General features: G+C 43.9%; 1 protein-coding gene across 3 annotated transcripts in view; it reads left to right on the plus strand.

Annotated features, from left to right (window-relative positions):
- malt2 (MALT paracaspase 2) overlaps positions 1-15,544 on the plus strand; it is a 68,630-nt gene that overhangs the window by 36,486 nt on the left and 16,600 nt on the right. For all 3 annotated transcript variants that reach the window (XM_059991541.1, XM_059991540.1, XM_059991542.1), the window contains exons 9-13: positions 1,788-1,841; positions 2,177-2,380; positions 4,042-4,219; positions 9,309-9,383; positions 10,158-10,285. In XM_059991541.1, the coding sequence (XP_059847524.1) occupies positions 1,788-1,841; positions 2,177-2,380; positions 4,042-4,219; positions 9,309-9,383; positions 10,158-10,285 (639 nt within the window). The remainder of the gene's footprint in view (positions 1-1,787; positions 1,842-2,176; positions 2,381-4,041; positions 4,220-9,308; positions 9,384-10,157; positions 10,286-15,544) is intronic.

Raw genomic sequence — 15,544 nt, forward strand, 5'->3', positions numbered from 1 at the left:
TACTCTGCGGTGGGATCTGTCCCTTCCTGTCCTTGCCTCCGTTGGGTAAGTCAGGCTGTCTCTACCGTTACCCTGAGGCTGGACAGTTCCCTTCCTTCCCTCTGAAGCCTGGCCTGTAGCCCTGCCTGCAACCCACACCCGAAGCCCTACACACTACCCATGCCCGAAGCCCTGACAGCTACCTCGCCTGTATCGCCATCGAGTTCAGCCATCGGAGTGAGACCAGAGCCTTGCCATGCCTACAGAAGGAACTATCTATCATTGAGCTTGGAAATGCCTCTTGTGTCCCTGTGTTTAGTGTCTGTGTATGAGTCCCGGCCCTACGTCCTGTTCCCAAGGAGGGGTTCTGGCTCTGTGTTCTGTGTTCCTGTGCTCAAGTCCAAGGCTCCGAGGAGATTCCAGTCCATGTCCAAGTCCAAGTCGTAGCTTAGGCCCTGAGTCCTGGTCTTGTCCAGGGCTAGTGTCCGTGTCCAGCTACGCCTCTCCCCGCTTCTGCTTTGCTCTCCCTCGACCTAGGCTCTGTGTTCCTGCTCTCCCTCAATCAAGACTAAGTCTGAGTTTCGTGTCCTCGTCCAGCCTTGGAGTCCCACGCCCTGCCCCCACATCTAGTCCTGTTGCCTTGCCAAGTCCAGTACTCACCTGGATCTGGAGTCCGAGCCTGAGTCAAGACCCAGGTTCTGGGTCCCTATCCAGTCTCCGGCTCGGAGTCCTTGTCCGGGTTCCTAGTTCCTCATCCAGGTCCCACTTTCCTACTCTAGTCCTAGCCCATGCCCTATCTCCTAGTCTTGTCCAGGGCCTGTGTCTTGTCCAGTGTTGTTTCTTCCCCATGTCCCTTGCTCTCTTGATACACCTAGTCCTGTCCCTAGTACTTCAGTGTCTGTGTCTTGCAGTTGGATCTGTTCCCAATGCCCACCTTATGACAACTCTTCTCTGAGCATTAAACTCAGTTAGCATGTCTCTTATTTTTGGTTTTGTTAATCTTCTCCTCTCTAGATCCAAAGCTCTGGAATTCCCTCCCCTAATTATACCCATTACTCTCCTGCTTGAATCACACCTCTGTACACTTTTAGCTCATAATATGTTGGCTTTCAGTGCATTTTCTTTGATTATGTGAGATGTGGGACTGTTTTGATGATGGGTTTGTATTCTTCAGGGTTTACTTGGGTTTGGTCATTCTCTTGTTTATGATCTTGGAATTGATTTTGTTTACATGTTTTAATGGCATGTTTAAATCCTTGTTAATTATCCAGGGGAACATTGTCATAATGGGTTTATACTTACAAAGACAGGAGCTGCTTCCTGCTTTTGTAGTATGTTTCTGTGTCACTAACCCAAGGTGAACATGGGACAGTTTGCAATTCAGCTGTACACTTGTCTATTAGATTTTGAAGAAGACTCTGTCTTGATTTAGGCTCATCAGATGGTCTAGTTAAAATATAAATAATAGTACAATCATAAAATGACAGCCTGATCTTCATTAGTAGGAGATTGAGATCCTGGTGAGTAATACCCTGGATCCCAATGTGACAAAGTTGGAAACACAGTGAATGAAAATCTGGACGTCAGTGCCTGGGTCAGGAACTGAATGGGTTACAGTTGGAACAGCAATTGGGGGCCTAATGAGTGACAGTCAGAGCCCCTGTGCGTGATTATCTGGTTCCTGTCAATGATGGCCAGGACCACATTCAAATGAGTTTGGCAGCCTGTTGAACATGGGCTAGTTACAGTTGGTTTTGTTCTCTCTCTCCCATGAATACTCAATTAACTTATGTTGTATTTTCACACAGTCTCCAGCCCTGGAGCACAGCTGAAGGTTGTCCATCATCCTACATGCTTCTACGGTAATTCTGTATGATTTAAAATCAGCTTTGTTTTCTTACTCATAAAAGTACTGACACTTGCTGAGGTGTGGGATTCCACAGGCTAAGTGTTAACAGAATATTTGATCTTGTAAGTACCATGCCCCCGTGCGTGCCAGTGGCTATCGAGGCAGTGCTTGCAAAGCTACCATCAAGGCCAGTGGTTGTATACAGGAACATCTCAGATCATTCAGGATGGGGGCTAAATCCTGATCATGCCCAGAATTGGGAAATGAATAATGTATATAAAAATTAACTGTACATGTTACCTGCTTGCAGTGTTACTTCTAAACATTCATTCACTCTGTCTCTTTCAGCTACAGACAAGGTTGCCCTGCTAATGGGGAACATGAATTATTTACATCACAAGCAGCTGAAGGCTCCTATGGTGGATGTACATGAGCTCACAAATCTCCTTCGACAGCTCGACTTCAAAGTTGTGTCTTTGCTTGACCTCACCAGACTCGAGATGCACAGAGCTGTCAATGAATTCCTGCTGCTTCTTGGCAAGGGAGTGTATGGTACCAACATTTTAACTTCTCGAATCTAAATATAAATAGATTACATTTCCTCTGGTTCTTTTACTCCCTCCACCAGCCTTCTGCTAGATTTTCATTGCTTGTTCGTGCCAGTCTACTTGCTGTCACAGCCAAAACCAAACTGGTTCCAACTTGGTGTTGAAACTCTTACATCTGATTTACTTGAGAAGGGACTGGGGAACGGTTTCATTTTCAGCTCTACAAGGTTACAAAGAAAGTCAAGCCTTACGTGGACGGGCCCAGTTCTAGATTCTCCGTGAGAGAATCATCCTCTCCATATCCACTCTGTCAAGGTCAGGGTCCCTCATGATCTTACAGATTTTCATTATTGTGGTGAACTACATATACCTGTCTGGACACGCCCCCCCTGCTGACTGCTCCTGTGGCTCCTCCCACAGACCCCTGTATAAGCGATTGGAGCCTGAGCCCGGCCTCTCAGTCTCCAGGATGTTGTGTGGTGGTCAATTGCTGCTTGTTCTTTCTTCCAGTCAATAAAAGCCGATATCTCACCTCAGAGAGTCTCAGAGAGTTATTGATGGTGCATCAACTATATTGCCTTTTATGTGTTGAAATACTAGCTTATACAAGTCTATCCTGTCCAATATTTCCTCAAACCATACCCTGCTGATGTCAGGTACCAGTCTAATAAATCTTTTCTGAATTGCTTCCAATGGATTTACACCTTTCTTTGAATAATGAGACCTTCGAGTACTTGGTACTCCAGATGTGGTGTTATCAGTGCCCCTTATAACTGAAGCATAAGTAGCATAGTAATTACTGATGGTAATTCACTGTAATAATCCCGACAGCGTGCACATATGGAGTCTATGTGTTGTTTTGCACACTGACCCTGTGACCATGTGTGTCATAGGTGCTCTGTGACCTCCAGGTGTTTTGGCTTCAATCCAAATCCCAAAGCTGTCCCGATAGGTTAATTGGCTACTGTAGGTTACTCCTTAATGTACGAAATGGCAAACAAATCGAAGTGGAGTTGATAGATGCATGAGAGAGGGTAAGTTGTAGGGTGGCAGGGAGCACTTTGCTACAATTAACAAGAACTCAGTCATGACCTCTTTCTGTGTCATGATGAGTAAGTTAACACCTTCCACTTCTCTTTCAATAAATATTAATATTTTCTTAGCTTGTACCCGTCCAATATTTTGCACAACATTCACCAGGATACACAAGTTCCCTTTGCATGCAATCACTCACCATTTAGGTAATCTATTTTTTTTACTTTTCCTGCCAAATGGACAACTTCATATTTTTTCCATATTATTCTTCATTTTCCAGATCCTTAACCTTTTTGTGTCCCTTTGCAGCTTCCTCGTGTCCACTTTACAACTTAATTTCCTACCAAGATCCCGCAACAAGACATTTCAAATGATGAGAGATTACACAACTCTGAAGTGAATCTTATCTTTCCCATGGTGTGACCTCCTCTTCCTGCTGAAATGTTTGCAGAGTTCCTGGGCTTGGGCGTTGGGTAGGTGGGATCTGTGTCGGGGTTGGTGTATGAGTTAGGCGTGTGTAGCATGTCCGAGTTCAGAGGATTGTCAGGTGATTGGCATATGTCTGTGAGTGGGGAAAGTAGATGCTTCTATGCAAAGAGAATAGCTTGACCATCTGTTTTTTATCTTCAGGTTTGTTTTATTACGCTGGTCATGGATATGAAAACTATGGGAACAGTTTCATGGTTCCCATCGATGCTCCATTTTCCTACACATCTGAGCACTGTCTGTGTGTCCAAAATATTCTGCAGTTAATGCAGGAGAAGCAAACGGGACTGAACATCTTCCTTCTTGACATGTGTCGCAAAAGGTGTGTGGAAAAAATGAGAATTGCATTCTTGAACTCACTCTGTTCTGCAAAGAAAGGGCTCGGGTTAATGAAATGTGGCTGCTCAAGCCTCAAAATATCTCAGGAAAAGTAGAGCACAAATTAGACTCTGCATTAAGCTCCCTTAACACTTGTCATCAAACACTCCAGGTACAGCAATAGCACATAGTATGGTCTAAGTACAGAATTAGGCCAATTAGTCCATTAAGTCTGCTCCGCAATTCCATCATGGCTGATTTATTAAACCTCTTAACCCATTCTCCTGCCTTCTTCACATAACCTTTGATGTCATGGTTAATCAAGAACCTATCAACCTCCGCCTTAAATATACCCAGACTTGACCTGCACAGCTGTTTGTGACAGAGAATTCCACTGATTCATCACCCTCTGGGTAAAGCAAATTTTCCTCATCTCTGTCCTAAATGGAGATCCCTCAATTCTGAGGCTGTGATCTCTGGCCCTAGACTTGCTCATTATAGGAAACATCCTCTCCACATCATCTCTATCTGGGGCTTTCAATATTTCATAGGTTTCGATGAAGTCCCTTCCCCACCCTCATTCATCTAATCTCCAACAGTACAGGCCCAGAGCCCTCAAATGCTCTTCATATGTTAACTCTTTCATTCCTGGGATCATTCTCACGAACCTCCTCTGGTGTCTGTCCAATGTCAGCACATCCTTTCTTAGATAAGGGACCCAAAACTGCCCACAGTACTCAAAGTGTGGTCTGACCACCGCTTTATAAAGCTTCAGCATTACATCCTTGTTTTTGTATGTCATTCCTCTTGAAGTTAATGTTAACATTTCATGTGTCTTATGTAACACCAACTCAACTTGCAAGTTAACCTTTAGGGAATTCTGCAGGAGGACTCCCTAGTCCACCTGCAACTCTGATTTTTGAATTTTCTCCCCATTTACAAGATAGTCCATTCTTTTATTCCTTCTGCCTAAACGCATGACCAGGCAATTCCCTGCATTATATTCCATCTGCCACTTCTTTTCCCATCTGTCTAAATTATTCTGCAAACACCTTGCTTCCTCAACACAGCCTATCTATCTTTATTTCGTCCACAAACTTGGCCAAAAGCCATCAATTCCTTCATCAAAATTATTGACATAACAATGTGAAAAGAAGTAGTCTTAACACTGACCCCTGCAGCATATCGCTGGTTACTGGCAGCTAACCAGAAAAGGCCCCCTTTATTCCCACTCTTTGCTCCTTGACTGTCAGCTAATATACTATCCATTCTACTACCTTTCCTGTAATGCCATGGGCTCTTATTTGGCTAAGCAGCTTCATGTGTGGCCGCTTGTCAAAGGCCTTCAGGATTCTAACAGATTTTTCCCACAAGATTTCCCCTTTGAAGAACCATGCTGACTTTGGCCTATTTGATCATGTACCTCCAAGTGCCCTGAAACCTCATCATTTAGTAATGGACTCCAACATCTTTCCAACCTCTGAAGCCAGGCTAGCTGGCCTACAATTTCTTCTCTTCTGCCTCCCTCCCTTCTTAAAGTGTAGAGTGATATTTACTTTCCAGTCCTCTGGAACCATTCCAGAATCAAGTGATTCTTGAAAGATCATTACTAATGCTTCCATGATCTCTTTAGCTACCTCTTTCAGCTACCTGGCATGTAGTCCATTTGATCCTGGTGACTTATCTACTTTCAGGCTTTTCAACTTCCTAAGCACCTTCTCCTTAGTAATAGCAAAGACACTCACTTTTAACCCTTGACACTCTTGTATTCTTGACGTTCTGCTAGAGTCTTCCACAGTGAAGACTGACTCAAAATACTTATTAAGTATGGCTGCCATTTCTTTGTTCCTCTTTACTACCTCTCCAGCGTCATTTTCCAGTGGTCCAATATCCACTCTTGTCTCTCTTCTACTCCTTATCCCTATTTGAAAAAAACTTCCTGTATCCTCCTTTATATTATTGGCTAGCTTATCTTTGTGTTTCATCTTTTCTCTCTTTTTGGCTTTTTTAGTTACTTCCTGTTGGTTTTAAAAAGTTTCCCAATCCTCTACCTTCCCACTAATTTTTGTTATATGTTATGTTTGCTTTTAGGATGTCTACATCTTCTCTTGTCAGCCACAGGTGCCTCATCCTTCATTTAGAATGTTTCTTCATTCATGGGATTTTTCTATCCTGTGCCTTCTGAATTTCCCCCAGAAACTCCAGCCATTGCTGTTCTGCCATTATCTCTGCTAGTGTCCCCTTCCAATCAACTTTGGTCAGGTCCTATCTCATGCTTCTGTAGTTCCCTTTACTCCATTATAATAATGATACATCTGATTTTAGCTTCTCCTTCTCAAACTGTAGGGTGAACTCTATCATATTATGACCATTGCCTCCTAAAGGTTTCTTTACCTTAAGCTTCCTAATCAAATCTGGGTCATTATGTAATACTTAATCCAGAACTATCATTCCCCTGGTGGGCTCAAACTTCTAAAAAGCGGTTGTGTATGCATTCTACAAGTTCCTTCTCTTGGGATCAAGCAGCAACTGTTTATTCCCAATCTACCTGCAATTTGAAATCACCCATATTATCACAACATTACCCTTTTTACATGCCCTTTTTATCTCCCATTGTAATTTCTAGCCCACATCCTGTGTAATGTACAGAGGCCTGTGTATAATTCCTATCAGAGTCTTTCTACCCTTGCAATTTCTTAATTCTACCACAAGGATTATACATCTTCCAATTCTATGTCACCTCTTTTTAAGGATTTGATTTCATTTTTTGCCAATAGAGCCACCCCTCTCCCTCTGCCCACCTGCCTGTCCTTTTGATACAATATGCGTCCTTGGATGTAAAGCTCCCACAATGATCTTCTTTCAGCCACAACTTGGAGATGCCCACAACATACCAGCTGATCTCGAACAGCATTACAAACTCATCTACTTTATTCCGAATACTGTGTGTATTCAAGTCTAACACCTTCAGTCCAGTATCATCACCCTTTTTGATTTTAACTCATCCACTGACTGTATGTTTACCCTATTATCTTACTGCCCGTCCTCAGTCTCACTACACACTGCATCTACTTGTATACCAACTGCCCCATTATCAGCACCATCACTCTGGTTCTCATGCCCCTTCCAAACTAGGTTAAACCCTCTTCAGCACCTCTATCAAATCTGCCTGCAAAGATATTGGATCCCACCCCCCAGAGGCTTAGGTGTAACCCATCATTTTTGTACAGGTCTCCTTCCCCAGAAGAAATTCATATGATCCAAAATTCTGAAACCCTGCCTCCCACGCCAATTCTTCAGCCATTCATTTATGTGGCAAATCGTCCTATTCTTACCTTCTCTGGTGTGTGACACCGGCAACAATCCAGAGAGTACTATCCTGGAGATCTTGCTTTTCAGCTCTTTGCCTAACTCCTTATATACTGTATTCAGGACTTTCTGCCTTTAACTACCTATGTCATTGGTAATCATACGTACCATGACTTCTGATTGTTCACCCTCTCTCTTTAGAATGCCATGGACCCAATCCAAGACACCCCTATCCCTGGCATCTGGGTGTCTCTTTCATGTCCACATAATCTGCTTTCTGATTTTCTAATTATGGAAACCCCCATCACTCCTGAAGTCTGTTTCCTCACCCCCCCCCCCTTCCCTCTGAGCCACAGAGCCAGATTGGGGGTCGCTGGGGTTTCACTGACCCCCCCCCCCCACCCAACAGTATCCATAATGTATCCACTTATTATTGAGGGGAACAACCACAGGGGTACTTTGCACCAGCTGCCTATTCCCTTTCCCTCTCCTTATGGCCACCCAGGATCTGCCTCCTGCAACTTGGGAGTGACTACCACCCTGTAACTCCCATCTATCACCACCTCATTCTCTCAAGTAAGCTGAAGATAATTGAGCTGCTGTTCCAGTTCCTTAACATTGTGCAGATGTAATTATTAATTTCCCACATCTTACAGAAGGAAATTACTGCTAACTTCAGGTTCATTTTCAGCATGCTAGCTATGTGCTAACAAAAAAAAACTTACTAGAAACTTTCTTATTTACTTACCTGGAACCTCTGCCGGAGCTTGCCTAAGCCTGTCCTCACCTTACCAAAGCTAGGACCACTCTAACAATGCTCCACTCCAACAATGACCACTCTGCCTGCACTTCCTTTCTATTTTTGGCCCCGTGAATTGCTGCCTGCTGAGCAAAAAGCCAAAAGCACCCGAGGTCCTTTTAAACTTTGCACTGCATCACCAATGAACGAGATCTCCGCTGAATAGACACAGATGAAAACTTCCTACGAACTAGCTGAGGAGAAAGGAACATAGATAAATAGTAAAGATCCTCTATAGCAGGGGTTCCCAACCTGGGCTCCATGGACACCTTGCTTAATGGCATACAAAAGGTTGGGAATGCCTGCTCTACAATGTCCTATTGAACACTCTCATGGCAGTAACACCTTGGGTAAGGATAAGAAAGGTCAGACAGAGAATAAAGTTACCAGAAATCAGGCACAATGTAAACTTCACATTAATTAATCCTGTGCTTTCTGACTGACCCAGTGCTAGCACAGTTTAGAGAGCAAAGTACTCCCAGCACTGGCATCAAACACTACCAGGGTGGATTAGTGGGTATGGTGACAATGGGTGAACATGGTTGCAGTTAGTGAGGAGTTCTTGTGGGAATGGATAAAAGAGGTGAAATTGACACAGTAGATGGGTAATCACTGTTGATGGGATCATCACCATTGATAAGAGTGGCCACAGTCAATGATTGGTAAAATGGTCAGTCAATGGGGAGGTCACAATTGATGGAGTGACCAAGGCTGTTAAAGGGGCCATCGTTGGTGGGTCTGTGATGGTTGATGCATTGATCATGATCAGATGGTTACAACTGATGCGGATGGTTGTGGAGTTATGGGAGTGAGCCTTTGGAAAGAAAGAGAAAAGGGGGACGGGGTGGTTGAGAGCACAAATGGCAAATGGCAAAACTGAAGACCACATGAGATAAAATGGTCTGTCAACATAACAAGCCGAGAGGGAAAATCTGGATTGATGGTTGTATATATAAATGACTTCTTTCCAACTCTACTTTCACAGGAACATGCATGATGAAATAATTCCACAAATGGAATCCTTGAGAGTTACAGCAAACATCGTTTATGGTTATGCCACGTGAGTAGTTCATCTTTTTCTTCATCATCATTAACTTTTTCCAGCCTGCAAGTTTAGGAGGTAATCTTAACTTCAGTTATTGCATTGGAATAGAACTGACTTGTATCTGCCACTTTCATGACCTCAATGTGTTCCAGCTCTTTACAGCTAATTAATTCATTCTTGAAGAACGGTTATGCAGTAATGGAGGGCAGCACCTTGGCTGGCTTGCCTTAGGCTGCCTGCCCACAATTTGTGTCCAAGTCTTTGTATTTAGATTTGAATCTTCAGGTTCAAAGGCAAGAGTACTGCCAGTAGATCTATGATTGACAGTTATTCTAGGTAAGACAGTGACTTGGTAGAACAATTGGAAAAAGATTTCAGTCAGTGCAAAACTATCTCCAGCTCCTCAATGTATCTGATGACCGGTGTTGGTGTTGGCTGCTATGCAGTTGCTATAACTCCACATTAATTATTTAACCTGCCTGTCGGCGGAAGTTCCCAACCTGATCAGCTAAAAATGTTAACACTTCCTTGTCTGACCAGGGTCACATCCCAACCAAACTGGTGACAGCCCAGGAATCAGTCATGTGTTTTTGTTGTACCCAATAAGGTGGGTGTTTCAATGTCAGGCGACAGTCAGGATTAGTCCTTACATTTATGACAAGGCATGACAGTGCATCCATGTTGGGCTCTGGAGGTATAAAGCAAATAGTGATTGGGAGGCTTCATTGACCACAAACTACTCATCCAGATTATTTCAGAGCATCTTCCTGATATTATGAAATGTTCCAGTTGCCCAGATGCAGAGGCGTATGAGATCAGCCAGGGTGAGATCACAAATGGAATTTTCATCAGTTTCCTGAAGAAGCGCTTACTGGAGGATGAAAAGATCACGGTGCTGCTGGATAAAGTTGCAGAAGGTGAGTTTGGTTTTGCACAGAAATCAGATTTCCATCACCCAGGGGCTTCTGACACATTCTACACAGAGTGAGCAAACATCCCCAATTGACCTTCCTAACAATAACTGCCAGACTTCGCTGGACAGCACAGTGGCACGACTAGAGGAGTTGTTGCCTTATAGTGCAACGACCCAGGCTTAACCTGTGTGGAGCTTGCATGTTCTCTCTGTGACCATGTGGGTTTTCGTTGGGTTAAATGGTTTCCTCCCACATCCTGAAGGCATGCTGATTGGTAGATTAAAATATAAATCGCCCTTGTGTGTGGGTGACTGATTTAATCTGGGGTGTTAACGCAGGGGAGAATAGAGAAAAAAAGTAGGACTGCTCTGGGTGGCTGGTCAGTGTAAACTGGGATAACACTCAGAGTAAACAGAGGGCCTGCCTCCGTGTCATGCCTCGCTGTGGCTCTACAACACTGTACGTTTCTGAGCAGTGGTACTTCGTGGCTTAGCTCTGTGTAGTACCCATACCAACACTCCATGAGTTTCAGAGCTCAGCCATCTCACTGATTCTTGTTTGTAGGACAGTCTGTGTTTAAGTCGGGTTGTGAATTGCAGCACGCAGTAATCCATCGATCCCATTTTCCAATTGGAATTAGAGTTGGTCTGCTTCACTTGATGACCTGTGTGTCTGGCTTTGGACCTGATGGGTTGAGGACTGCTGGCAAGATACTCTCCACCAATCAGCCTGTTGCTGCCAGCAAGCTGCTGTGCCTTATGGGTGATGGCAGAGATGACCTGAGCTCAACTTCGTCCAATGGCTTCAAAAGGATATTGTGACTGCAAAAATAATGTGGGCTGGATTATGATACCTTAGGTGATAAATGTTTTCTTTTTGGGTTTTAATACCAAGAAAGTAACCTTTGTGAAGGGTACCAATTAATTACACATGGCCTTCTTTTAATGGTTATCCACTTCCAGTGTACTGATTGATAATGATGGAATCCCTGGCTTTCCTTAGTTAACACCCACCTGCTCCTGTCCTGTCTGTAATTACATTATAAAGTGATGCAAATTTGCTGTCAAAAGAGCATGTGTTTGTTAAGTATCTCCCCTCTACATTCTCAGTCCTGATGTAGAGTCTCCACCCGAAATGTTGACTATCATTTTGCCTCCTCAGATGCCGCCTGACTCCGAGTTCCCTCTGCAGTTTGTTTTTTTCCCCTTTAGAGTGCAGCATCTACAGCCCCTTCTGTCTCCATCTATCATCTCTTGTGTCTCCATCTATCATTACAGTAGCTCTTGGTTAGATAAGCTTTAGGGCTTCATTTATTCTATTTCATCATTTACTTCTCACAGTATGTCAGAGATCCAGTTTTTCGATCGTGGCCAATCGTTTGTGGTATCAATTACTTGTATTTTCTTTTCAGCCTCAAAAGCTGTTTATCTCTTAATCAACCAAGAAAATAACCTCTCTGGTTTCACAAGATTTTAACGTTCCAGTGTTTAGCTGGTAACCGATAGTTAGAACCATAGAACACTACAGCACAGAAAACAGGCCCTTCGGCCCTTCTAGTCTGTGCCAAAACTTTATTCGTAGTCCCATTGACCTGCACCTCGTCCATATCCCTCCAGACCTCTCCCGTCCATGTATCTATCCAATTTATTCAACTTTCTTCATATATTCTCTGAACATGATCCTATATGTGCAAACCAAAAAAACTGCAGATGCTGGAAATCCGAAATAAAATCTGAAAACGATGGAAATGCTCAGAGGGGGTCATGTAATATTTGATCACTTCCTAACAAGCCAGCACAGGGAATTATTTTCATTTTCTTCGGTTTGGTTTTGACTTAAAGAAATTTTGAAACTGGGAAGAAGTCTGATAGAGTTGAGATTGGGGAAGGGAGGCCATGTGAGTAGACCCAGTTAGAGTTGTCAACACCTGTCCTGCCCGGTCTCTCCTTTTCTCATTCCATGGTAATCATTGCTGGCTCAAATATTTGTTCTGTATAATTTAAGAAGACCGAGAGTGGTTTCTAAGTAACTAGCACTGGCAAACAGGAAGACTACTGCAAAATTTGGAGCTTCCTGTTCCTGACTCCATGCCACAGTTCACCCACTCAGAGTCCTTCCCCTTAGTTTACCCTGAAAATATTCATAGTCCTCTCCAACTCCCTACACATCTTCCATTCCTCTGTTAATATTTCAATGTAACTCTGAAAATAATGTCAATTTACAGCTATTTGACATAACATTTTCCTTTTGGTCACCTTTAATTGTTTTATAGTACCGTACCGTACACAAAGAGTGATTTGCTTTTCAGATGCTGACAGTGGAAGTCTAGCATCACCAGCACAATGTGGAGAATTGAGCACCTGGCCCTGCGTGTTCATGACTGATTACTGCATTCACACTACGTGGCAGATTAATTGCTCTACAGTTGCGGGCAGGAACAAGAACAAATGAAAAAGGATTAAATATAAGACGCCTGTCAGAGAGCGGGAGAGATACTTTTAGCATCCTGGGCCTTTATATCTCACTTCAGTGTTAGTGGTTAAAGCAAAAACATCGACATTCAAGATGAAGTCAGGCAGGTGCATGAAGGAACCGTAGGCGGGCATGAGAACCGAGGAGGGAATGTGACTCAAATTCTTTAAATTCTGTAGACTTAATACCAGTCGTTGCCACTAGGTGGAGCCTCTCACCAGACATTGCCCCACCTTTGCTTCAGCTCCAGCAGAACGGGGAAAGGGCCCAGCTGTAATGCTATGGAAGTGGCATTGTATTCTACATAATGTGCCAGTGTTAGAACATCGAAATTTTTTTCTGATAAACTGTGCCAAACTGATATATAAGTGGTAGTTGATGGGAGGGGGGGCGGGGAGAGAATGTAAACCTGGACATTTGTTAACTCTGACTGTATATAAATGATTTAGATGATGAAATAGATGGCTTTGTTGCCAAGTTTGCAGATGATATGAAGATTGGTGGAGGGGCAGGTAGTGTTGAGGAAACAGGTAGGCTGCAGAAGGACTTAGACAAATTAGGAGAATGGGCAAGAAAGTAGCAAATGGAATATAATGTTGAAAAATGCAAGGTCGTGCACTTTAGTAGTAGAAATAAATGTGCAGACTATTTTCTAAATGGGGAGAAAATCCAAAAATCTGAGATGCAAAGGGACTTGGGTGCCCTTATGCAGAAACTCCCTGACGGTTAACTTGGGGGTTGAGTTGGTAGTGAGGAAGGCAAATGCAATGTTAGTATTCATTCCAAGAGTGCTAGAATACAAGAGCAGGGATGTGTTGCTGAGGCTTTATAAGGCACTGGGGAGGCCTCACCTTGAGCATTGTGTACAGTTTTGTGCCCCTCATTTTAGAAGAGATGTACTGGCACTGAAGAGGGTCCAGAGGAGGTTCACAAGGATGATTCCAGGAATGAAAGGGTTATCAAATGTGAAATATTTGATGGCTCTGGGTCTGTACTCGTTTGAATTTAGAAGGATGAGGGGGGATCTCATTGAAACCTTTCAAATGTTGAAAGGCCTAGCTAGAGTTGATGTGGAAAGGATGTTTCCCATGGTGGGAGGGTCTAGAACAAGAGGGCACAGACTCCAGATAGATGGGTGTCCATTCAAAGTGGAGATGTGGAGAAATTTCTTTAGCCAGAGGGTGGTGACTTTGTGGAGTTTGTTACCACATACAGCTGTGGAGGCCAGGTCGTTGGATGTATTTAAGGCAGAGATTGATAGGTTCTTGATTGGACATGGCATTAAAGGTTACGGGGAGAAGGCTGGAAAATGGAGTTGAGGTGGAGAAAAGCAAAGGATTAGCCATGATTGAAGACTCGATGGGCTTTCTGCTCCTACGTCCTATGGTCTTACAGCCTTATGGACTGAATTTCTTTGGGACCTTCCACTCACCTAACTCAGGCAGTCTTTTCACAGTTTCAATTATCCATCTAAACTGGTATATATGATGATAGAAGGCAGAGCTAAAGTAGACAGCCAGCACCTTGTCCCCAGGGCAGAAATGATTAACACAAGTGGGCATAATTTAAAGGTGATTGGAGAAATGTATGGGGGGGGGGGGAATGTGAGAAGTAGGTTTTTTATGCAAAGGGTGGTGCGTGTGTGGAGTAGACCGCTGGGGAATGGCGGTTGACAGATACATTAGGGACATTTAAGAGACTCTAGGATAGACACATAGATGAGAGAAAGATGGAGGGCTATGTGGGAGGGAAGTGTTCAGTTGTTCTTGGACCGTAAGTCATAGGAGCAGAATTAGGCCATCCGGTCCATCGCGTTTGCTCTGCCATTTGATCATAGCTGATTTATTTTGCTTCTCAACACCATTTTTCTGCCTTCTCCCCGAAGCTTTTGATGCTCTGACTAACCAAGAACCTATCAATCTCTGCTTTAAATATACTTATTGATTTGGCCTCCACTACTGACTGTGGCAAAGGATTCCCCAGATTCACCTCCCTCTGGCTAAAGAAATTCCTGCTCGTTTCCGTTCTAAATGGATGTCCCTGTAATCTGAGGTCATGCGCTCTGGTCCTAGACTCACCCACTACAGGGAACATCCGCTCCACATCCACTTTATCTAGGCCTTTCAATACATGGAGACTCCCCTTCTTTCCCCTCTCTTTCCCCTCTCCTATGACACTACCAACCCTCTCCCCTCCTCTAATCCCAGCTCTCATCCATGTCGGGTCATGACAATTCCCTCCGACTCTCCCATCTGTAAGGCAGAATGTTCTGGCCTCAGCAAGGACCTCACCTTTGTCTCCCTGCATCCACACCTCTGTGGGTTCCGTGCCCACCATGATGCTGAGCTCTTCTTCTGCTGCCTCTGTCTTCGTGCCTACTTCTTTGGCAAGGATCTCCACCCCATGCCGATGACCCCTTCTCCCACCTCCAACCCTCCTCTTTCTGGACATCCCACTTTAGTCTTCTGTCTGATCTGGATCTTTTTAATTGTTAACTGTCCACAAGACATCAACCATCTCAACTTAGACTCTCCTCTCTCTAATTCTGACCTCACCCCTTCCAAAGGCACTGTTCTCCTCTCTCTCCGCACCAATCCTAACCTCACCATCAAATTACAAATAAGGGAGGTGTTGTAGTAGTCTGGTGGACTGACCTGTACCTTGCTGAGACCAGGTCACAACTCTCAGACACCTCCTCTGACTTACTGTTTCAACAGGACCCCATTCAGGAACACCAGGCCATTGTCTTCCACACCATTACTGACCTTATTAACTCTGGCTATCTCCCAT

Source organism: Hypanus sabinus, chromosome 16 (assembly GCF_030144855.1).
Source record: "Hypanus sabinus isolate sHypSab1 chromosome 16, sHypSab1.hap1, whole genome shotgun sequence".
Lineage (NCBI taxonomy): Eukaryota > Metazoa > Chordata > Chondrichthyes > Myliobatiformes > Dasyatidae > Hypanus > Hypanus sabinus.